This window comes from Drosophila simulans, chromosome 2R (assembly GCF_016746395.2).
Source record: "Drosophila simulans strain w501 chromosome 2R, Prin_Dsim_3.1, whole genome shotgun sequence".
Taxonomy (NCBI): Eukaryota; Metazoa; Arthropoda; class Insecta; order Diptera; family Drosophilidae; genus Drosophila; species Drosophila simulans.
In genome coordinates, this window is record NC_052521.2 from 748,907 (window position 1) to 772,471 (window position 23,565).

Sequence of the window (23,565 nt, forward strand, 5' to 3'; positions counted from 1 at the left end):
AGTGGTACCGAATAACGGAGCCCGTCCACCAGGGTTATATGGTCTTTGTCTGCCTCGCCCCGACGAGAGTGATTCAAGGGCATCGTGGAGTAGGTCTACAGCGGGTCCATCAGCGATTCGTCAGACGCGCTAAGGTTCGAGTAATAGACAATGGCCTATAGAGGACAATGATTCGACACGTCTCTAAACTTGCACTTCTGGTATTTCAGTAAAGCGGTTCTTCACGTGGTTAGGGTATTCGGGGAGGTTAAGTGAACTTATGCTGTGAACCAGTTTTAAATCTGAGGGGATTTGTTAGCTAATTGTTTGCAGGCACACTAATTGTTTTTTCCCCATCGCCATGTTGAAAATTAGCCGGGAAACTTGGCTTTTTAATTGTCGTGTGAAAGTCTGGAGGTTGTAAAAGTTAGTTGTAACTGTTATAACCATGAATTCTTACAGAATAAAACGAGCCTACTACCACTGATTAGTTTGCCACTTTCTTTCGAGATCCAGGGTGGAGTAGCCGTTTAAGGCAACTTCGTTCGCGCAACGTCAAATATATGGCCATGGGGCCTCCTCCTACCACCCTTAAATCGCCTCTTACTACATGCAGGGTACGCTGAGGTAGTATTCTTCTCCCGCCATCACACTTGGTTGGTTTTAGCCAGTAGTCTCGTGGCTAGTAGTCTAGTGGACTAGTGGTAGTCCAAGCATTTGTGTTGGCACTCCGCCCATACCAACAACTCAGGGATGAGCTTAAGACCACCTTCCCCGTCGCAACGTTTACCATCTGTTCTGCCACTCAGCAGCTACTCGTAGGCTGAGAGTATTGATCTCCACATCAATTGGCGGCAAGCATGCCAGAGCTAGTGCATAGTCTCCACCTTTTTCCTGCTACTTAGTAGAACTGACACTGCAGCTCTAGTTTTGAAGTCGCTACAGGCGCCGCTATATGCTCAGCTTTATTATTGTATTAATGGAATTTTTATACCAGTTACTCGTATGGTAAAAGGATAAACTGAATTCGTTGAAAGGAATCTAACATGTAGAAAGAAGAGTTTCCTTCTGTCCGTCTGTAAAAAGGCCGAGATCTCAGAAACTATAGAAGCTAGAAGGCTGAACCATAGACGCAGAGCAAGTTCGTTGACCTATGTTGACACGTCCACTTTTATGCCCACAAGCCGCCCCAAACTGCCACGCACACACTTTTAAAAAATGTTTTGATATTTTTCATATATTAGTAGTATATATTACATATATTATTAGTCTTTTAAATTTTTATCGATTTCCTAAAAAGCTTTTTACCACGCCCACTCTTACGACTACAACTCATATATTTTTTTTATATTATTAACCAATACCTATCGATATCTTCTTCATCATAATCATCATATCATCTTTTTCATTTATATTTAAATTTTCGAAGAAAAATAATTATTAAATTAAATAAAATTAAATAAAGCAATGACCTCATGTCAAATTAGAGGTAGGGTATAATAGATTCGTTGGAAAGTACGTAACAAGTAGAATATAAATTAAGTCTTTCCTGTCCCGCGTCGATATAGGAGGCGTGTCAGAGTACGTTGTCCAGCGGCGCCAGCTGTTGTTCGTGAAATCTTGCAGTGGAAATGCAAGTCGGTTACAACAAATCTTCAAATAACAAGATGCGTAACGGCCATACATTCGTTTGGCACTATGCAGCCACTTTCTTGGTGACGGCCAAAATTGCTCTATGTCCGCTCGCTTACGCTGAGAGCGTAAGAAATCTAAAAATTGAATTTGCTTGCTTGTGTGAGTAAAAACAATAGACGAGAACGTGTGTATGTGTGCGTACTTCAATTCTGATCGAAGATACGAATTTACATGCTTGGAGTTTTGACCATTTTCGTAGCAATATGATGAACTAAAATAATAATTAAAAATTCACGCCCTGACTATTATAATTTTAAAGTTTTTTAAATTCGTATGTTAAAATCGCCGCTCGAATTAGCTACCGTTTAAATATTTATATTTTATTTTTATTTTATTTATATTATGTTATGTTAATTAATTATGTGTAATATATGTAATAATCGGTACCCAGGGAACAAAACGGGGAGGCCATTACAATTGTAATGGGGTCCTATATTTATTAGACCTTTTTCTTCCCACCCAAAAGTGCGCGCTTTTAAAAAATATCAAATTCGATAGACCAAAAAAAAAAATATGAAACTGAAAAACAACTGAATATAATGCGCATTTTAAATAATAAAAATTGATCATTTACATCCATCATATTAAGTCATATGATTTAATAAATATACTAAATAATTAAAGCACATATAAAGGAAATTAAACATAAATTTGTTAAAAAAAGGCATTACATTGAGAAATAAATATTTCATAAAAATAATACGGAGTAGAAAATAAACATTTATAAAATAAATAAAAATATGAAATCTGTTTATTGCAAAAGTCATATCTTAAGGCATATCCTATCTTATTATTTGTAATCTCGACTCTCTGTTGCTCTTAAAGCAATCAATTTTAACTTTTTTAGTACATAATAAGATACTACTAACACTAATATTTATTACAGTTATGTTATTATTTAGTTACATTATTTATTATTATTTTATTACTGCATTTCCTCGTCTCTGTTCTCTTTTCTATAACGCGTCTATCTTCTCGCGAATCGAGCCGTACGATACACGGCAGCGCCCCTCGGTCGGTTGGGCGGGAGGTGTGGCCGTGGGACCCGTGCGAAAAGAAAAAAAAAAAAAAGAAGTGCGGACACAAGCACTCAAGCAATCATTGCCTTAATATTTGGCTATTACTATTTCTAAGCTTTATTTAAATAATAATAACGTTAATCTCGTGCGAAAAGACGCTAACTCAAAAAAAAAAACTAATCAAAAAAAAAAAAAACAACCAAAGGAGTGATGCTCACGAAAACTTTTCTCCTTTTTTTTATTACAATAAATAAATATAAAATAAATAAATTCAACAAATATAAAACAAAAAAAGATAAAACCGTTTATATCAATAACTTCAAATAATAAAAAAATGAGTCAGAAAGACCTTCGGGCCCAGCGCCAACTTGAGCAAGACCAACGTCGCCTCTCTTTCCAACGAAACAACGCGTACTTAGTCGTACGGTCAATCACCCCCGACCCAATCAAATACCACGACTTACCAACAACAAGCGAGAGAGCGCGGTCTTGCTCTCCATAAACCTTTAAAGGGACTGTTGAAATGCCCGAGCAAGAGCAAGCTTAAAATCTTTGCTTATCAACTGGCTCTGTTACACCTGCTGTGACAAAAACAACAACTCCACTGGTACACGCCCAATCAACGATGACTGCAAGTTCTGCTGAGCAAGCACCAAAAATAAATTCACTGAGTGCTGCACCCTCAGCAAAAAAAAGTTCATCGACCATACAGACTGGTATAGATCGATACATACAAATAAAGCGAAAACTAAGCCCGCAAATTCTTTAATGGGTAATAAATCAAAAATAAATTGTGACACAACAAGACAGAAAACTAACATACCCAACAATGATAACCGATTTGTCATTTTGGCCGATGATTTAGACGATCTGCCAAATTCTGACAAAAACATTAAGCCGCCTAAGCCGCCTCCAATCTACATTAGAGAAAAAAGTTCCAGCGCCCTCGAAAACAAAATAATGGACGTTATTGGGAAAGACAGTTTCCACATAATTCCCCTGACCAAGGGAAACAATCATGAAACAAAATTGCAAGTCACAACGGAAGTAAACTTCAGAGCGCTTACCAAATACCTCGACGATGCCAAGAAAAACTTTTATACGTACCACCTAAAAAGCAGCAAGGGACTACAAATAGTTATTAAAGGCCTTGAGCCTGAAATAAATCCAGAGGAAATATCAGGAGCCCTAACTAAACAAGGTTTTAAGCTGAAATCAGTTATCAACATATTTAACAAAGATAAAAAGCCACAACCGAGAAACGAGAGTCACCCCATTTATAAGCTGCAATATCTCTTACACCGTAAAATCTTTGTTGAAGAGCCACATAAGCGCAAAGGACCCGTACAGTGTACAAATTGCCAAGAATATGATCATACAAAAACTTATTGTACCCTTCGCACTGTATGTGTAGTGTGTGGTGAGCTTCATAGCTCTGTTAAATGCCCATCAAACAAAGCTGACCCCGGTATGAAAAAGTGTAGTAACTGCGTTACCTCCGCAGCAAACTAAAGAGGTTGCCCTGTATATAAGGATCTAAAAAATGGGCTACACCAAAAAGTGGCTATGATGCGTGGGCAAAGCACGCCGAGCTCAATTATTCCCTCAAAACATACACATGATGTCCACTTAAACAGTCTGACCAACAGGAACGTAACATTTGCAAGTGCGTCTGGTCTTGCATCTACAAATCCTACAACTCCATTCCCACTCGATGAACAAAACAAGGTAAATGCTGATCAGCCAACAGGAGAGCCACAAGACAATATTGAAACAATGATCTTTAACTTGCAACAAAGCATGACCGAATTCATGACATTTATGAGAACAACCATGGAAAATCTTATGCGTAATCAGGATCTATTAATACAGTTTCTGGTATCGCAGCAGTCAAAATAATCAATGGCTTCCTTACGTATAACTCTATGGAATGCCAACAGCGTTTCGCGACACAAGCTTGAAATGGCTCATTTTCTCCAAGACAAACATATCGATGTAATTCTCCTTTCTGAAACACATTTTACACACAAGTACAAGTTTCAAGTAAATGGTTATATATTCTACGGCACCAACCACCCTGATGGTAAAGCATATGGAGGCACTATAGTCCTGATTAGAAAACGCATAAAACATACTTTCCGCAACGACTTTGCGACAAACTACTTACAGGCAAAATCTTTAAATATACAGCTGGGTAACGGACGAATAGCACTTACTGCTGTTTACTGCCCAACTCGCTTTATGATATCTAAATACCTATTATGGAGAGCACACCCATCTCTAAGCCCTCCGGTAGAATCTGTTGTGCCAATAAGAAATTCTGCAGGTGAATGGGTCCGCAGCTATAAACATAGGGCTTCTATTTTCGCGGAGCACCTTCAAAACGTCTTGCAACCAAACCCAGCAACGAATAATTTCGTATTACAAGAGCAATCAGTTGTAAGCCAAACCACACAGGATCCAATAGAATTTCGACCAACTGAAATTGCAAAAATCATTAAGGAATTAAAACCTAATAAGAGACCCGGCAGCGATCTAATAAACCCTAAGATGATCATCGAACTTCCATTTTGTACTGTCCAAACTATTTGCTAGCTCTTCAATGCAATAAATAGAATTGGTCACTTCCCTTCGTTATGAAAAAAATCGATCATCATTATAATACCGAAACCGGGAAAGAATCATACAGTTCCATCATCATACAGACCTGTAAGTTTACTACCATTTATGTCAAAACTCTTCGAAAAATGTCTGCTGACCTTTATTATACCCTATCTGCGAACTTTTAACAAAATACCATCATCAATTCGGTTTTCAGGAGAAACATGAAACAATCGAACAAGTCAATCGAATCACAACTGAAATTCTAACTGCATTCGAAAAGAGAGAGTACTGCACTGCCATTTTTCTCGACGTGGCCCAAGCATTTCACAGAGTCTGGTTAGATGGCCTAATGCATAAAATTATGTCAACACTCCCTGAATGCATCCATAAGCTTTTAAAGTCGTACCTGTACAATAGAGTGTTTTCAGTTAGATGCGTCACTGTTACGTCTGAGGACCACATCATAGGAGCTGGGGTTCCTCAAGGCAGCGTACTTGGCTCAACACTATATCTACTATATACCAACATCGAGGCAGCTAACAATATCAACATTTGCCAATGACACTGCAATCCTGAGCCGCTCTAAATGTCCACGACAAGCTACTGCACAACTTGCACAACCTGGCACATATTGGGAAATGGATTTCTGACTGGCGAATAAAAGTCGATGAACAGAAATGGAAACACGTAACTTTTACCCTCAACAGACAAGATTGCCCTTCGCTCATAATAAAAGAAAATCAAATAAAGTTACGTATCTAGGTATTCATCTTGACAGACGACTCATTTGGCGTAGACACGAGGCAAAAGGAACACACCTCAAACTAAAATCCAATAGTCTACATTGGCTTCTTAGTATACGCTCTCCCCTAAGACTAGATTAAGGTCTTACTCTACAACTCCGTCCTAAACCCGACCTGGACCTATGGCTCCCAGCTACGGGGGTAACAACAGCGTAGAAACCATCCAACGAGCCCTATCGAAAATCCTGAGAACCATCACCGGCGCACCGTGGTACGTTCGAAGTGATAACTTACATAGGGATTTATTTATACTTCCGGTCAGAGATAAAATAGCCAATCAAATGGAAAAATATCGCAACAAACTACGTGTCCATCCGAACAGGCTTGCGAGAGACTTAACACGGCTATCTAGCCGAACCCGACTTCGTCGTAATATGCCAACCCAACGATAATTATTAGGGCCACACAAACTCATATCAGTTGCAATAGTGACTGTTAGTTTATTACTTTTTAAGATTTGTAAACTTATTGTTAGTCTTATAATAAGCTTTAATAAACGAAGCAATGCAAAAAAAAAAAAAAAGAAAAAAAAGAGCAAGCTTGTCAAAGGCCTTGCTTGTCAAAGTCTTCAACGAAACATAGATAGTAACTGGATAGACCTAAAAATACCCTAAGCTCATGCAGATTTGACGGTTTTGGGTGTTCCCTTATGGCTTTTACTTTTTCTGCGTCGGTCTTTGCACCACCATTGGTTACAATAAATCCTAGATATTCAACACTTTGCTTCAAGAAGTGTGTTCTTTCGTAGGACACCTTCATTTTGACATCACATAGGCTTTTTAAAATTCAATCTATGTGCCAAACATGTTCTTTAACTTTTCAGAAAAAATAAATATGTCATCTACGTAACCGTAGAACGATTTGCCAATTTGTTCTCGTAAGACGTCGTCGATTGCTTTTTGGAGATGCTTCCCGCATTCTTCAAGCCGACCGGTAATCGATAAAACGCATACTTTCGGCCATTTACCGAGAAAGAGGTCTTCTCCCGGTCATGCTCTGACATGTATATCTGGTAATAGCCGGACTTTAAATCTAGCGTTGTAAAGTATTTGGCTTTACCTAATTTACCTAATTTAGTTTCCTTAAGTCTACAACCAAACGATTTTTCTTATTCCCTGGGTAATCACTTTTTTTCCACAACCCATGTTAGGTTGTTATAATGACTTTGCAATAAATCTGCGATTTCTCGCTTCACAAACTCGGATATACCCATGGGATGCGGGAATATTTCGAAGTAAACTAGCTTATCATCGCTTGTTCGAGTTTTGGCAACAACAGCAGTGTTAAACGGCAGTGCCTCTTTAGAGGATGAAAATGTCTTAGATCTTTTTGTGATCATGTATTGAAATTCGACTTTTACAGATTCAGGTACGGAAATATCATTTACGTTACTGAAATTCACATTGTCGCAACTAACATGGTATAGCTTATCGGAAAAAGAACCATAATTTATTGTACCTTTCTCTGCGTCTAATTTCGCCCCCACTTGAGCTAAAAGTTCAAATCCTATGATGTCATCAAATTTTGTCAGCGCGTCTAAAAAAGGAATGAAAGTGTTTTCCCAAAAATGTTTATTAAACACTTCTGGGAAACCCTGTTAGAACCATAAATATGTGGTAGGATGGATACTCATAAGACCCACTGTACCATGCAGTAGCATAGCTTACTGTAGATATAAGAATTATATTGTCATCTCGGTCCTACCTATAAGCTAGCATTAAGTATTAAGAATATATATCTAGCACACGGAGCATAAGAAAATGAAAACGCGCTAGACACGGCATTCGGTGGCAAGCATTTCAACAGAAAGGTCGTAATAAAGGAAGTTTAATCAAAGCATCACGACTGTAGCACCGTTTACAACATCAGAAGTGGTTTAACTTACTATGCCTGACGCTGAATTAAATCAATTCTTGGTGCACCAACTAAAAAAATGGTTGGTAGCACTTGGATGCCAAACTTCTGGCACAAAAGCATAGTTGGTAGTACGTCTCTCCGGCACGTGGCGACCGACAACCAGACAACGGATCAGCAGTGGAAACAGTAGAGGAAATGGATGGCGTTACGTCTCTGATAAAACAGCGTAAGCCACAAGGTGAAGATACGCAAGCGATCCCGGTCGATGCGCAGGAAATGGCGTCAGAAGCCCCAGGTTAGCTTTATCTGGATCAGTTATCACCGGTGGATGCAGAAGGAGCCACCCTGCAGAAGACAATTTTCGGTTATATAAACCATAGAGAATTCATAATTATTTAGTTACCCAAAAAAACCATTGCCTAAAGCATCAATTTTATAGCCGTCACTCGTAGAGTAAGTATACTAGATTCGATAAGCCAAACCTTTCCGACCAAATAAAGTATATATATCGTTGATTAGTAGCTATAACCGAGTCGATCCGTCTGTCCGTCCTTCCATGTGAACGTCTCGATCTCACGAGCTGTAAAAGCTAGAATGTTGAGATTAAGCATACAGATTCCAGCATATACCCGCCGAAAGTTTTTTGACCTGTTGCCACGCTTACTCTAACGCCCACAAACCGTCTACAACTGAAATGTTTTGATAATCATTCATATTTTTATTAGTCTTGTAAATTTCTATCGACTTCTTGCCACGACCACACCCTAAACGCCTTAAACCGCCCTGTTTACGTGTCTGTTACGTGTTACTTAGTCGGATTTGATTAGTGGTTGTGGTCTTTGTAATTTCTGTTATTTTGTGCATTACAATGAAGTTGCGTCGGTCCAATTTCAGACAGTGGAGTACTGTCCTTGAATCAGTCCAAAATGTTTATGTTTTCATATTTTAAATTTTGCGAAGCCTCTGAGCCAGCCGTGCACCGACTAGTGCTTTAAATAGAAAGTGGCTCTAACCGCATTTATTGCGAAACGACTAGAGGTTTGTTAATGTATCGGGCTTCCATTAGTCGTTCTCAAGGCATATAATTTATAATTTCTTCATCCCTTTTGGAAGACTCAGCTATATCAGGGATTGGCATAGATCTTGGGATAGAGTTCTGCACGATGCGTAGAATGCTGTATTCCGTCCTGAGATCGATTGGTTCTACCGTAGGCAGTTGACAAAGTGGAGGCAGCGCATCTGATATGTTTGTTATTTTTTCCGGATTTATAGATAACGGTGAACCTATATGCCTGGAATCGCAGCAGCCAACTTTCAATGCGGGCCCTGCATTCTGTGCAGATTTGCATTAACTACGTTTATTCCATCTCTCTTTTTCCATATTATATTTATGTACACTTATGTCTTCTGACGACACATTTAAAACGTTTTTTTTTCAGAGTTTCAAACACACACTCACACACGGTCTAAGCAAAGACACTAGAATAACAAGATGCGTAATGGCCATGCATTCGTTTGGCACTATGCAGCCACTTTTTTGGTGAAGGCCAAATTTGCTCTCTTTCCGCCCGCTTACGCTAGGAGCGTAAGAAATCTAAAAATAGAATTTTCTTGCTTGTGTGAGTAAAAACAAGAGACGAGAACGCGTATATGTGTGCGTGTTGTGCTAGAAGACGATTTTCGTGCCGAAATCAATTCTGATCGAAGAAACGAATTTACATATTTGCAGTTGTGGCCAATTTGGTAGCAATATGATGATGGCGCGCTTTTTAAAAAAATCAAATTGGAAAAGAACAAAAAAAAAAAATTAGCCGAAAGCTGAATATAATGCGCATTTTAAATAATAAAAATGGTTCATAAAAATATTAATTATTTTTTAATTTCATAAAAAAATAATAATTTTATTAATAAATAATAAAAATGATAATATTTCATAATAATATTTCATAAAAAATAATAATACGTAGTAGAAAAGAAAAAATTAATAAAATAAATGAAAATATGAAAACTATTTATTGCAACAGTCATATCTGGAGGCACGAAGTGCGGACACAAGCACTCAACAATCATTGCCTATTAATTTTCCACGCGTCGCACGCTCAATACTCTAATGACAAAAATTCTACTATAAAGTCATTTTAAAAATTTATTTTGTGATATTATGATTCCGCTATTACTATTTCTAAGCTATATTTAAATAATAGTAGCGTTAGGGCAATGCAAAGCAAGAATTTTTCGCATGGTGCCAATTGATAAAAAATAATATAGACTTAAAGTCAACGAACTTTTAAGGTGAAGGGCATATTTTGTCAAATTTACAATTTACTGCTATCACTGTATGCGTAGAAAAGAGCTGTTTGCTGTAGCGCCCTCCGCTCTTTCTCTCTCGAACAAAAACTCGAGAGAGCCTGGAGCCACCTCTAGAGCCACGGCCAAAAAATCGCAAAAAAATTGTATGGCGTTACGCATTTTGTTATTCCAGTGTCTTTGGTCTAAGTCACGTTACGCGTTACTTGCAATTCAGCGTCTTATTTCATCACTTCTTCTTCTTATTGGCAAATTCACTTATTCTTTTTATTATTATTAATATTTACCGATTTTTCCACTCGTCCCCAATGTAATGACCCGCTTATTAACGTAACACACTTTATGGCTTTCGGTTGAAGTCAATATTATTACCAATATTCCATACAATAATTTGTAGTCTTGCCGTTGACACCCCGCGCGACACGACCAACCACACCAGAGTAAATTGTCTTCTCTCTCTTAACACTAGGTGTCAACGTCGCGTTACCGCTCTTCCGATGTTTGGTTGTTGGCAATGCCGGTCGCCACAAATACTAATATTAAAAATGGATAATAGGTAGGTATAAAGTGAAAAAGATAATTATAATTTTATTGGGCATATGTGTATATACTTGTAAGATTGTCTTATCGATAACTTTTCGACAACCAGCTCGAATGAAAGAAGAATACAATTTATTTTATACCCGTTACTCGTAGAGTAAAAGGGTATACTAGATTTGTTGAGAAGTACAAAGACGGAAGCGTAAATATACAAAATATATATATTCTTGATCAGGATCAATAGCCGAATCGATGTGGGCATGTCCGTCAGTCAGCCTGTCCGCCTGTCGCACTAAAAAGCCCTAAATTCGCTAAAACTGCCACGCCCACGCTTTTGAAAAATTGTTGGATTTTTTCACAATATTGTTAAACTTTATTATTAACTTTATATCTAACGGCGTAAAACCCCCCAAAACTGACTCACCTACATTTTTTAAAACTTGGATATTTTTTCGTAATTTTACTAGGCTTTTAAATATCTATCGACTTGCCAAAACATTTTTTCCCACGGCAATCATAACCCTAAAACCGCCCTAAACTGCCACGCCCACGGTTTTGAAAAGATTTTTAGATTAGATTAGATTTTTCTTCGTTTTATTGTTTGTCTTTCAAATTTTTTTTCGGTATACCGAACACACTGTGGTAACGCCCATCCTTCCACCTACAAAACGCCCATTTTTCTAATCTTATTCCACAATATCGGTATCCCTGAAAAATTATGAAATATTTGTTAAATTTTCTCTTGTTGGTTTTAAGTTCAAGTCATACATAAATTCCTGGATATTATAGAAGTGCACTTCTTGTGGTGATCTATCTTGATAACGCAGAAGCAAATCCCCAGAGCAGAATTATAGCTCATCTTTGACTCCAGATAAATTCGTCGCAGTGCTGGTGGACCATGAGGGGAACTGTTGAAGTGCTAAAGCTTGAAAAAAACTATTGGCATTGGACAATTTACTTAAGCACAAAGCATCATTTTGATCATTCTGGCTACATATTTTGTACCGCGATGCAAGCCCTACACATAACGCGAAAAACGGACATAAGGAATTGTGAATCAGCGGATTCATTTACGTGCGTTGTAAAACTTAACCATAAACTTTAAATAAAGAAGAAACAAGAGAGAATGCAATAATCGAGTTTCCTAACTACCAGATAACCGTTACTCAGCTAGTGTGAATGCGAACGCGAAATTTCATACATTTTTTGGGATACCGATTGAGATTGGGTAATAAAATGATAATAAATATAAACATTTTTGAAAAGTGTGGGCGTGACCGGTTTGGCGGCTTTAGGGCGTTAGAGTAGGCATTATAAAACGTCTTTGAGCAATTCGATAGAATTTTAAACGACTAATAATCTTAGGAAAAAAAAATCAAATAATTTCTCAAAAATGTGTTTGTTGCAATTTTAGGGCGTTCGAGTGGTCGTGTCAGAAAGTTTTCTGGCAAATCGATAAAAATTTACACGACTAATAAAATTATGAAAATATATCCAAAATTTTTCAAAAAAGTGTAATTTTTGAGCCGGTTTAGGTCGTTAGAGTGGGCGTGGCAAAAATTTTTGTTTGCAAAAATTTACAAGACCAATATAAATGTGAAAAAATATATATACTTGCGTCTATGTCCCTAGAATCTGTATGCTGAATCTCAACCTTCTAGCTTTTATAGTTCCTGAGATCTCGACGTTCATACGGGCAGACGGACATGGCCAGATCGACTCGACTATTAATTCTGACCAAGAATATATACACCTTATATGGTCAGAAACGCTTCCTATTGTCTGTTACATATTTGAACGAATCTAGTATACCCTATACTCATTTACTCTACGAGTAAAGGGTATAAGTCATGAATCTTCAGGATCCAAACGCTGCCGGTTCCGATGTATTTGCTAGTCTTTATGCGATTCAGTTGGATTTAATAGGAAGATTAACCCAGCTTGATCGCAACTTGTAACGAATACACTCAATGAGTGTAGTACACATCAACACACTCTGACTCCAACATTTTACAACCTCTGCTTTACATACCCTTAGGTGTCCAAAAAGCAACAGAAAGGAGAAAGCACAGCTTTCCGCTGCAAGCCCTGCCAAATGTGAGACAGGCAGCAGACGCAACTTATGTTAAAGCACGTTTTACACTAAATATTGGCAGTGTTTGCCATGAAAAAACTCTTGTCCGATCGAAACTACGATGCGGCAAGACAGCTGCACTCGACTACGCCTTCCAGAAAAGAGAACGGAGGTATCAATATACAATGTGACCGTAGCGTGCCACAATAAAACTCGGGGATTCATTGCGGTACTGAATCGGAAAATTATCAGCTTGTCAGGATCTGCACTTCATCCCGACTCGACTCCCACAAACATTAATGATGATGATGACGTGGCCATGATTAGAACTGACTTAGTTTCTATTATAGCACTTCATCAATACATGAAAAATTTCTCCATAACGTAGTCTCTGAACGCTTCGTTTGTAAACGGGAGCCGATATCGCAAACCAGTTTCCTCGGCGCTCCGAAGTGCCTTAGTATTCGTTCGCGGAAGGCCCGTATCAGGGTGGCCGCAGTTGCTTTTCGGAGGGATATTAATTCTAAAAAGACGAGGAGCACAGTATTTCCTTTCATAGATCGGGGCGAACGGTTAGCTGACTTGTCGGATGAGAATTATTCCTGCTTGCTGGCGGTGTTCAACCTTGTACTTCTGGCACGGAAGGCATTGTCGCACGTCCCGGAACATTTGAGGCCATTATTACATCTGCGAGATTCGCAGTATCGTCTTTCGGATGCTCAGATGTCTGGCCGTGGGGACGTTGTGGCACTCCTTTAGAATGCGGGCCCGATTCTCGGTTGCTACGCACAGCTTCCACGGAATACCACGGTCGTCGGGGCGATGACCGAGATGTCGATAGAGTTCTCCGTTTTCGATGGTAAAGTCTGAGAACTTCTGAATCTCTTGGCGGACCTCCTGTGACTTCTTTTGTAACCACTTGGACTGTCGGCTGTCGTGTGTGAGTATCTTTACGTGATCCAACGGCTGTCAAGACCACGCATCGGTCACCACGTTAAGCTTCCCGCCGCGGTAGTGCACGTTGTTGAAATTGTTGGAGCTCCAAAACTCATCTCGCGATCCTTTCTGTTGGATTCTCGATCCTGTTGGACTCTAGACACTACAAGGGCAAAGGCGAAGTGTTGGTGACAAAAACAAGGGCAAGGCGAAAAGGACAAGGGCAAAGGCAATGCTGCTGATTTTGGAGTTTGATATTAGTTTATCAACTGAATCAGAGTGCTATATTTATGGGTTGGATAACTCTCCCCCTTCTAAAATGACGCGCCCGCTTCATTTTGAATTTCGCTTAAACGCTCTCTTAATTCTGTTCAAAATCGTTTCTCAGTATTTGGTTTTTATAGTTCTGGCCATTCTTGTTTTGTTACAATTATAATATTTCTGAATTTTATTATTGTCGAGCCGCCGACAATACCCAGGAAATGCCTTAAACGCTTATTGGCTTAGACAAATGAAGATCCTTTTATGTTATAGGGAAATAATATAGTTTGAAATGCATTACAAATTAGACCTTATATCTTTTCTGAATTTTACGTACCGCAGTTTCTCTTCCCTCACTCTTGGTATCGTCAGACGAACTGATCTGACGCGCAAAGTAGCTTAATTCTTAGTTAAATCGATGTGACCAACTACAATAGCGATAAAAATGCATAAATTTAGTATTTAATGTGCCCGAGTGCCCTCAATCGGTGACAAATCACTTAACTACTTATCGATAGCCAACTTATCCGTTCCGCGACATCCCCTCCCCCGTTAAGCAACAGCATTCACCACATCCAGAACGGCTAACTTCGAAGCGGGACGCAGCACTAATTTGGCTCGGTCGCTAGTCCTCACCGAAGACCGCCGTGGCACTCCATCTTTCCCGGTGAACACCTCTTCAACGACGCCTCTTTTCCACTCCCTGCGTGGTATGGCCGGATCGCAGATGTATACCAGGTCTCCTCGATGCATGGGCTCAACACGCTGGCACCATTTCTCTCTGCGAACAAGTGTGGGCAAGTACTCGTGCACCCATCGTTTCCAGAACCGATCTCTCATTATCCGAGCGATACGTCACTGCTTCCTTGTTGTGCATCTCTCAAATGCCAATTTATCACCTTTTAACAGGTCGTTTGGTGACAGTGGAGCCTCCTGCTCCACTGGCAGGCCTCTTCTGGCTCTTTATCGGCCTCTATATCGGCTCCCACGAAGTTCTTGCCATTATCGGTCCTTATCCTAGCCACAGGTCCACGGCGGCACATGAAGTTTCTCATAGCGATGATGCATGAATCTGTTGACAAATCATGAGCCATCTCCAAGTGGACGGCTCTCGTAGTTAGGCAGGTAAATAGCGCCACCAACTTCTTCTCTGTTCGGCGCCCAATCGACACAAGCAATGGTCCGAAATAGTCCAGGCCAGTGAACTTAAATGGCCATCCATTTGCCTCAAGCCGATCCTCCGGCAATTGTGTCGGTCGTGCCTTCCTTAAATTGCATACGTTACAGTTAGCCACCACCTTCCGTAGTAGCCTCCCCACGTTAGTAATCCAAAACATATGGTACGCATGCCGCTGCTTCAATCCTTCCATTGGCACGCATGATACCCTCTCTATCCAAATACGGCGAAAGTCCTGATAATTGGCTGCTCTTGCTGACCGTTCCTGTTTGGGCTTCCTCGCCGAACGCTTCTATCTGCGCCCGCCGGACCAATGCGTGCTCCGCGTCAGCACGTTCGACAGAGGTAAGCCCGTGCTCTTCTCGCTCGTAGCGTTGCCCGCGACAGCGTCGAATAAATCTTAGGATCCATGCTGTCGTTCTTACCAGTCGGTTGAAACTCGAGAACCTCTGCCAAGATAGAAGCGGCGCGTTTGCCATGGCCAATACAAACTCACCTGACATCTCTTCTTCCTCAGCGGCCTGTGGAGCGCGTCCATCGGTTACAGAAAATTTGGGCCAACTTTCTTCAGGTCCCATTAGGAATGGTGGTCCGCTTAACCACCGCGAACCTGGGCTGAAGTCAACGCGGCGTTGCGACCTGGTTGCGTCGTCTGCCACGTTTACGGCAGATGGTAGCCATCTCCATTGGGAAACCTCTGTGGATTCTAAGATTTCTGCCACCCGATTTCCAACAAATTGCTTATATCTCCGGTGAGTGCTGGTGATCCAGTACAGCACGGTCTTAGAGTCGGTCCATAGTGTGCAGCTACTGATCGCTACACGTTTAACGGTGTCCATCAGTCTAGTTCCTAATACAGCTGCTTGAAGTTCCAGTCGTGGGATCGACATCGTCCTCATGGGAGCACATTTCGTTTTGGAACACACAAAATGTGCCTGCCCATCGTGGTTTGCGTACTTGGCCCGCCAATAAGCCGCCGCGGCGAACGCAGATTGGCTGGAGTCCACGAAGACGTGCAGCTGCAGGGTCCGTACACGTCCAGCGACGAAGTAGTAGCGTGGACATCGGAATTCTTCCATGTATTTTATTTCTTGCCGCCAGCACTCAAATGCTGCGGCCAATTCGTCTGGGAGGGGCTCATCCCACTTGACTCTCCTCCGCCAAATCTCTCGCATCAGCAGTTTAGCGGTTATCATGTAGCAGCTCAAGAACCCAAGAACATCTGCCGAACTGGAGGAAAACCGACACAAATCAAATCCTGCGTTTGCATGTATTTCTCTCACCCGTGACGAAACGGCGATAGCATCGTCCTTGCTCATGAAACTGTCCACATAGTCGTCCACGTAGTGGTACTCCTTTATCGCCAGAACCGCTCGCAGATCCGTACTACTTTATTGCGAAGCGTTGACGAGCTTCACATAGTCCGCTGCACAAGGAGATCAAGCTGCTCCGAATGTCATGACCTGCATCTCGTAGGTGTCCGGGTTCCGACGATCCTCTCCATTTATCCACAAGAATCGCTGGGCACATCTGTCCTGTGGCTGTATCAGCACTTGGTGCAACATTTCCTTGAAGTCTGCACATACTCCAACGGCACCTTCCCGGAAGCGGAAGAGCACTGCTGGTACGGATTTGTAGCGCTGAGGGCCTTTCATCAGCGCCGAGTTCAGTGATATATCGTTCACTTTGGCTGCGGCATCGAAGACTTGACGGATTTTTCCCGGCTTGTTTGGGTTCTCTACCCCGAAATGCGGAAGGTACCATACCTTGCCGCCGTTGGAGTGAGTTATCCCCTGCGGCTCTAGTCGTCGTGCATATCCCTTCTTCATGTAATCATCCATAATTCCCTTGTAAGCGCGAAGACCTCGTCGCGCTTAATTTTCCGTTTAATGTTGACGAGTCTCTTGAGTGCCATGTTGTAGCTGTCTGGCAGTCTCACCTCGTCGTCTTTCTATAGGAGATCAGTCTGGTATCGTCGGCCTATACGTTTCGTCGTGTCCTCCAAAATGCTTAAGGCTCGCACATCGTCACCAGCTGCGACCGGCGGTGCGGGCTTTACTCCAAAATTCTCAGTTTCGAAGTAATCGCTAACCATCTTCTCTAGAAGATTATCGTGTGACACGGCTAAAAGGCATGATCTCGATACCGGTGGACTTGCACTCCCTTTTACCGGTCCGTACACTACCCATCCAAGTTTGGTGGCGGCTGCAAATGGTCCTCCTGCTCCAAAGCTTCTGGTCCTCAGTGGAATACACAGATGAGCGTGATTTAAGCCGATCAAGATCCTTGGCGTTGCATCGAAGTATGGTTTAACGGGTAGGCGTGCATTTTCCTTTCTTGCCTTAACATCCTCCCGACGCAAGCTTTGCATCGGAAGATTTAGATTCGATACAGCGAACACATTTCGTAGGTCATGGCGCATGGATTTGCCCGTGCCACTTATCTGCAGGCTAACTACCGTTGTGTGCTCTCTGACGGATTTGCCACCAAACCACTGCACGTTGAGCTGTCGACTCCCTCCCTTTAGGTTCAGGCTCTGGATGATGTCGTCGTCAATAAGCGTTACGGACGATCCCTCATCGAGCAGCGCGTATGGGTCCACTTGCTTATTCCTCCCGTACAACGTCACTGGCAAAATCCGGCAGGTCATCTCCATCCGGGTCAACGCAGCTAAGGTTTCGGTGTGGCGATTCCTGGCCATCCTCGGCTTGTCCTGCTTTTAGCGTTGCAGTCGTTGACGTAAAGGGATTACGTCGGCGATGACTGGTGTCCCTTTGCAGCTCCTGATCTCAAGTGCTCGTATGCTCCTTGAAGCGGCCGCCGTTCGACTGGGGTAGCCTGGAATTCCCGATTCTATCGTGGAGCAGGTAGTGATGACTTCTTTGGCACCCGTTGACACTGCATTTGGTGCCCTTCTTGCAGAACCGGGCCATGTGTCCACTCTCCAAGCACGCGAAGCAGATCATATGCTTCCTTGCTAACTCGATTCTCGCTGTCGGAAGTGCATGATGAAATTCTTCGCAGTCCTTGATTCCATGCTGCCCCTCACATATTGGACAACATTTGTGAGAGTCAGTATCCTTTCCATCCATACGACTTGTGCTTGCGTGTAATAGCCTTCGCTTCGGATCTTTACTTGCAGCATCCGTAACAATGCATATCAATTTAGCGAGCTCGTGTAGCCATTTGCTAAAATGCACCACTGTTGGATATGGTTCTATCGTAGCCGCATGCTTCGCCCAGTCCAACCTCTTGCTTATAGGCAACTTAGCTATCAGCTCCTCCATTAGGGTAGGATTTCCTAAATGCTGAATGCCATTCTTCGTTGACTTCAAAAACGCTGCAAGGTTGCTCACCTTTGTGGCAAACGGCACAATATTGGTTCTGGCTATGTTCGGTTCTGATATTGGCAGCACATCTCGCACGCTAGGCTCACTGTTGTACAGTTATTATTCCGTGTGACTTGTTGCCCACTAGTTCCACTCAATTGTGGCTGCAAACTTGCACTCAATTGTGCGAGCAAATTTGCACTCAATTGTGCAATTCAAAGATGGCGTCACAAATTGTTCCCGTTGCAAATTTTTACTCAACATCTGCGTCGTCGCTTCACTCATAGCTGACGACGTTTCACTCATACTTGGCCTTGGATAGTTCCCTTTCTAAGGTTCCGATTCTTTCCAGTAGGTTCGCCACCTCTACAGTTGTGGAATTTGTAGTCTGCCCTGCTTTGGCAGGCTGCGGAGTACCAATCGGATTCTGACCGAGTAATCCACTTACCTTGGAACTTTGAGGCTGCTGTATATCACTAGCCACACTCGTCGTGGGCCCCTTGGACTGATCTAGTCTGGGGCTTCGCCTCAGCGCCGGCATGTTGCAAATCACAGGGTGCGAATAAAGAATGCGAATAAAAGAAATGTCGAGCTGCCGACAATACAAAGTAAATGCCTTAAGCGCTTATTGGCTTAGACAAATGACGACCGTTTTATTCTATAGGGAAATAATACAGTTTGAAAGGCATTACAAATTTGACCTTATATCTATTCTGAATTTTACGTACCGCAGTTTCTCTTCCCTCACTCTTGGTATCGTCAGACGAACTGATCTGACGCGCAAAGTAGCTTAATTCTTAGTTAAATCGATGTGACCAATTACAATAGCGATAAAAATGCATACATTTAGTATTTAATGTGCCCGAGTGCCGTCAATCGGTGACAAATTTCTTAACTACTTATCGATAGCCAACTTATCCGTTCCGCGACAATTATTAATGTAGTAATCAAATACAAAATTATTAAAATTAATAATATAAATAAAATTGATATTTTCCAATTGCAAATTTAAATTTATTTTGTTTTCTAAATTATTGTATGAAATATTACTTATTGTGGTTGTGCCGTTGAATGTTATTAAATATGACACGCCTAAATGGGAATTGCTTACAATATTATTTGCACATAATTAGATATTTCATAGAAAGTATTTTCGCATTTTGCGACCTGATTGCTTATTAGTAATTTTTCATCATTATGTGAAATAAACACATTTTTGCCAGTGTAGTAGTATCAATAATGTTTTGCAAGTCGAATGTTAACGGCAATTCTTGACCCATAAAATAGTTTTTTAAGTGATCGGAAAGTGATTTTATCTTAAACAATTCTGAATTGATAATAAATTGTTGGTTATTGTTTTCAATTAAGTCGTTTATTTTATTCTGTGTTGTAATAAAATCATCGTTATCCGGAGTTCCAGTTAACCATTTCCAAACAGTGTCTAACTCATCTATTCCTCTTATGGATTTAGTTGATATCAGCTGTGACAAAATTAATTCGATTAATTGTAGTTCGTAAGTTATTTCCCATTGTGACCTTTTATTTGGATCCTTTTTTATGTATCCTGATTCTAGATCGATTATTTCCTTATAAAGACTTAAATTAGGTATGTGGAATAAGTGGGCATATGATAACAGGAAAAAATCGTGATTGGAGAAATCAATTATTTCTGAAGTGGCTATCATTACGAATGGTGTTAAAAGTAATAAGAAATGCATTTTCTTTAATTTTAAAAGAAATATAATGTTTGTTAAAACTTAATATTTTCCTTGTGAATAATTCTTATTTAATTATTATTATTCTTTTGTTAGGCAAGTTTATCCTTAACAACCTGTTTCTTATATCTTGATTTTAGTTTATTTCTTTCTCCATGTTTCTTTTCATAAACCACTTACCCTACATGATAATCTTTTTCCTTACGACCTTCATTATGTGTTTCTAACATTTTTTCTTGAGTGTTCATTAGAATTTTTTAAATGTTTTCGTGTTCAATTTTATTATAGAGAATATCGAAAGTTGTTTGATTTGTTGTAGAATGAATGCTGTATTGAATTCTTTTGCGGCTCTAACAATTATTTCTGAATAGTCAATCAGCTTAAATTCTTCCTTTATGCAACGAGCTAATTCTGTTAATGTTGAATGTGCCCTTTCAACTTGTCCGTTCGAGGTACTGTGTCTGGGGTCTGCGAAATGTATAGTTAAACCACATCTTTGTGCAAAGGATTTAAGTTTAGCAGAGGTGAAGCTTGGTTCTTAAAAGTCATAATTACTTTGGTGTGGGGAAATTGTTGAAGCAATTCCATTACTTTATTCTCTACGTTAAGTTTATTTTCGATTTTTTTTAATACCACGAATTTTGAATACGCATCAATGCAAGTTAAGAAAATGAGATTCTGCGCGTAAAAAATTTTGAGGTGTAAATTTTCTCCTTCCTTAGTTGGAATAGGAGCTTCCCCAATTGGGATTTTAATTGGATGCCTGTTGTATTTATTATCGTTGCAAATTGATGCATCGACTAACTACTCGCTGTGGAGCTTATGAATAACCTTAAAAGACAAGTTATTCCAAAGGCTCCCATCAGAAATCCGGCTGGTGGTTGGTGCCAGCTTATTGGATATATTTAAGCCACTGAATCTTACTGCGGCAGAACACCGAGACAGGGTGCAAACACTCTTGGACCAACCTTTTCAAATGGCCCTTCCCACAAACCCTGTTACTTTGGAAGAGTTAGTAACGCAGATCAAAAAGCTCAAACCTAAAAAATCGCCTGGTGAGGACCTCCTAGATAACACGACGCTCAAACTCCCATCAAAGCTGTACTTTTCTTAGTCCTATTGTTCAATAGCGCTCTAAGGCTGGGACACTTTCCAAGCAAATGGAAATCAGCAATCATAACGATGATTCCGAAGCCTGGAAAGCAACCCACTGAAATAGATGCATATAGGCCCATTAGTCTTCTACCCGCGCTAGGGAAAATGTTGGAAAGGGTAATATTAGAACGCATCCTTAAACTTCCAAGCGTGAGCCAAGCTATTCCAAAGTGGCAGTTCGGTTTCCGAAAAAGTCGTGGCACTCCAGAACTGCTACACCCAGTGACAAACTTTGCTTTGGAGGCAATGGAGGACAAGATGTATACAACAGCTGTATTCATTGATATACAACAAGCCTTTGATAGAGTTTGGCATGATGGTCTTCTAAGTAAGCTTAAGACCATTTTGACGCCACAGCTATTTCTCCTTATAAAAAGCTTTCTATCGAACAGAAAGTTCAGTGTGGTTGTCGATGGCGACAAATCGTCTACGCGTACAATCTCAGCAGGCGTACCCCAAGGCAGTGTTTCAGGCCCGACTCTTTATTCGCTGTATACTTCTGATATGCCGGATTCCTGGTGCTGTACAGAAGTTGAATACGAAAATGTTCTTATTGCATCTTACGCAGATGACACCGCGGTCATCTAATGGTCAGGAGTACAAGCATAAGTGATGCAACCAGGGGCCTACAGGAATATGTGACGGCCTTCGAGAAGTGGGCAACGGAATGGAAAACCGGCATTAATTGCAGTAAATGTGCTTGCGTCACATTCACAAAAAGGCCTTTGAACTGCTCTGGAATTTCCATGCTCGGCTCCACACTTCAACACGAGTCCTTCTACAAATACCTCGGGGTGATTTTGGACAGAGGACTAACGTTTCATAGGCATACGACTATGATCAAGCAAGCAGTACTTTCAAAGGCTGCAAAAAGTCGTGGCTCTTATCGCCGAGAAACAAACACTCATTGGCAAATAAAGTTCGCCTGTATAAATCCATCCTGACCCCAATTTGAAAGTATGCGTTGCAAATATACGGAATTACGGCCAGAACTAATCTGAATAAAATAAGAGTTGCTCAAAGTAAAGTAGTTAGATCACTATGTAACTCCCCTTGGTACATGAGAACCAGAGATATAGAAAGAGATCTTAATATTCCAAAGATAGGCGATGTATTGAGGACCCATGCGGAAAGTTATATGCGGCGACTAGGTTCCCACCGCAACACCCTGGCGAGAAAGCTTATCCCTCCCCCGAAAAAAAGAAGGCTAAAAAGATTCCACCCACATGATCTCCCATCGAGATTATTATAATTATATAAATATTGTTAGAATAACTTAATTTATAAAGTAATGTATAAGTAATGTATATATTGGTATGCCTATCCTGTAAAATTTTATTTTATGTAAAACCTGGTCAAGCTGCCACATAGGTAGCAGTAAACTTGTTTAATTCCAATTAATAAAATTTACACAAAAAAAAAAAAAAAAAAAATACGGATATGCATCTAATTACATTAGTTAGTTGTTAGTTTAGTAGGTGCTGAAACATTTAGGTATGAAAACGTCTGTTGAAACGAAAATATCTGAATAAGGATAGTTTTCTGTTTACACTGACACTTAGATATTTTGATGTCTTCGTGCATGTAATGCATTATAACGGGAAAGAAAGAAATATTCAGTTTTAAAATATTGAATATTATCATATTAGTAGAAAGTTGGCGATGCAGTCATCAAGCGGTTTACAAGCGGTCTACAAGAAACATTTTGGGAACTACAGGAGGTTGACGGAGTATCACAGCGATAGTCGCTGAAAACCGTGATAGCAACGGAGATCCGCAGACGAGAATGGTTGACGCCACAAGCTCAAATTAAAGCTTTTCCGATGCTGGTGTTGTGATAGGAAATCACACAGTTGGGATATGTGTGAAGAAAAAAGGAAAACTCCCTTGTGTTACGGGTGTGGACCCAAGGGGGTGTATAAGCCCCAGTGCCCCACTCGCATTGGTAGAATGCAGGGAAACCGGAAAACGGGACCAATCGGCAGCAACAACCGGGTGGCCCCGAGAAACTTGTAATCAATCAAAAACTTTGATTTATTACCGGCTAGCTTATTTCTGTAACACAACTATATTACCGAACTAAAGCAATAGTAAGCCGAACATATGGTGGTGAA

General features: G+C 40.7%; 2 protein-coding genes and 1 long non-coding RNA gene across 4 annotated transcripts in view; 1 reads left to right on the forward strand and 2 right to left on the reverse strand.

Moving 5' to 3' along the window:
* LOC120284349 overlaps positions 1-23,565 on the forward strand; it is a 57,914-nt gene that overhangs the window by 5,938 nt on the left and 28,411 nt on the right. The window contains exon 2 of the long non-coding RNA XR_005543545.1: positions 10,734-10,820. This is a non-coding gene — a long non-coding RNA (uncharacterized LOC120284349). The remainder of the gene's footprint in view (positions 1-10,733; positions 10,821-23,565) is intronic.
* Positions 6,517-23,565, reverse strand: part of LOC120284348 — a 30,638-nt gene continuing 13,589 nt past the window's right edge. The window contains exons 3-4 of the mRNA XM_039291453.2: positions 8,361-8,546; positions 6,517-8,302 (exon numbers count right to left, since the gene is read on the reverse strand). Of these exons, the coding sequence (XP_039147387.1) occupies positions 8,531-8,546 (16 nt within the window). The 3' untranslated portion in view covers positions 6,517-8,302; positions 8,361-8,530. The remainder of the gene's footprint in view (positions 8,303-8,360; positions 8,547-23,565) is intronic.
* LOC120284347 lies at positions 14,413-22,686 on the reverse strand. Of its 2 annotated transcripts, none has more exons than XM_039291450.2 (2): positions 19,310-22,686; positions 14,413-19,239 (listed from the first exon to the last, which is right to left on the reverse strand). In XM_039291450.2, the coding sequence occupies exon 2, from the start codon at positions 16,569-16,571 to the stop codon at positions 15,396-15,398; it is 1,176 nt and encodes a 391-aa protein (XP_039147384.1). In that variant the 5' UTR covers positions 16,572-19,239; positions 19,310-22,686; the 3' UTR covers positions 14,413-15,395. Both variants share the same exon structure in this region, with proteins under 2 accessions (XP_039147384.1, XP_039147385.1).

What these genes read in the sequence shown, in the direction of transcription:
- LOC120284347 (XM_039291450.2), bottom strand. Translation starts at nt 16,571, where the DNA reads ATGAGCAAGGACGATGCTATCGCCGTTTCGTCACGGGTGAGAGAAATA.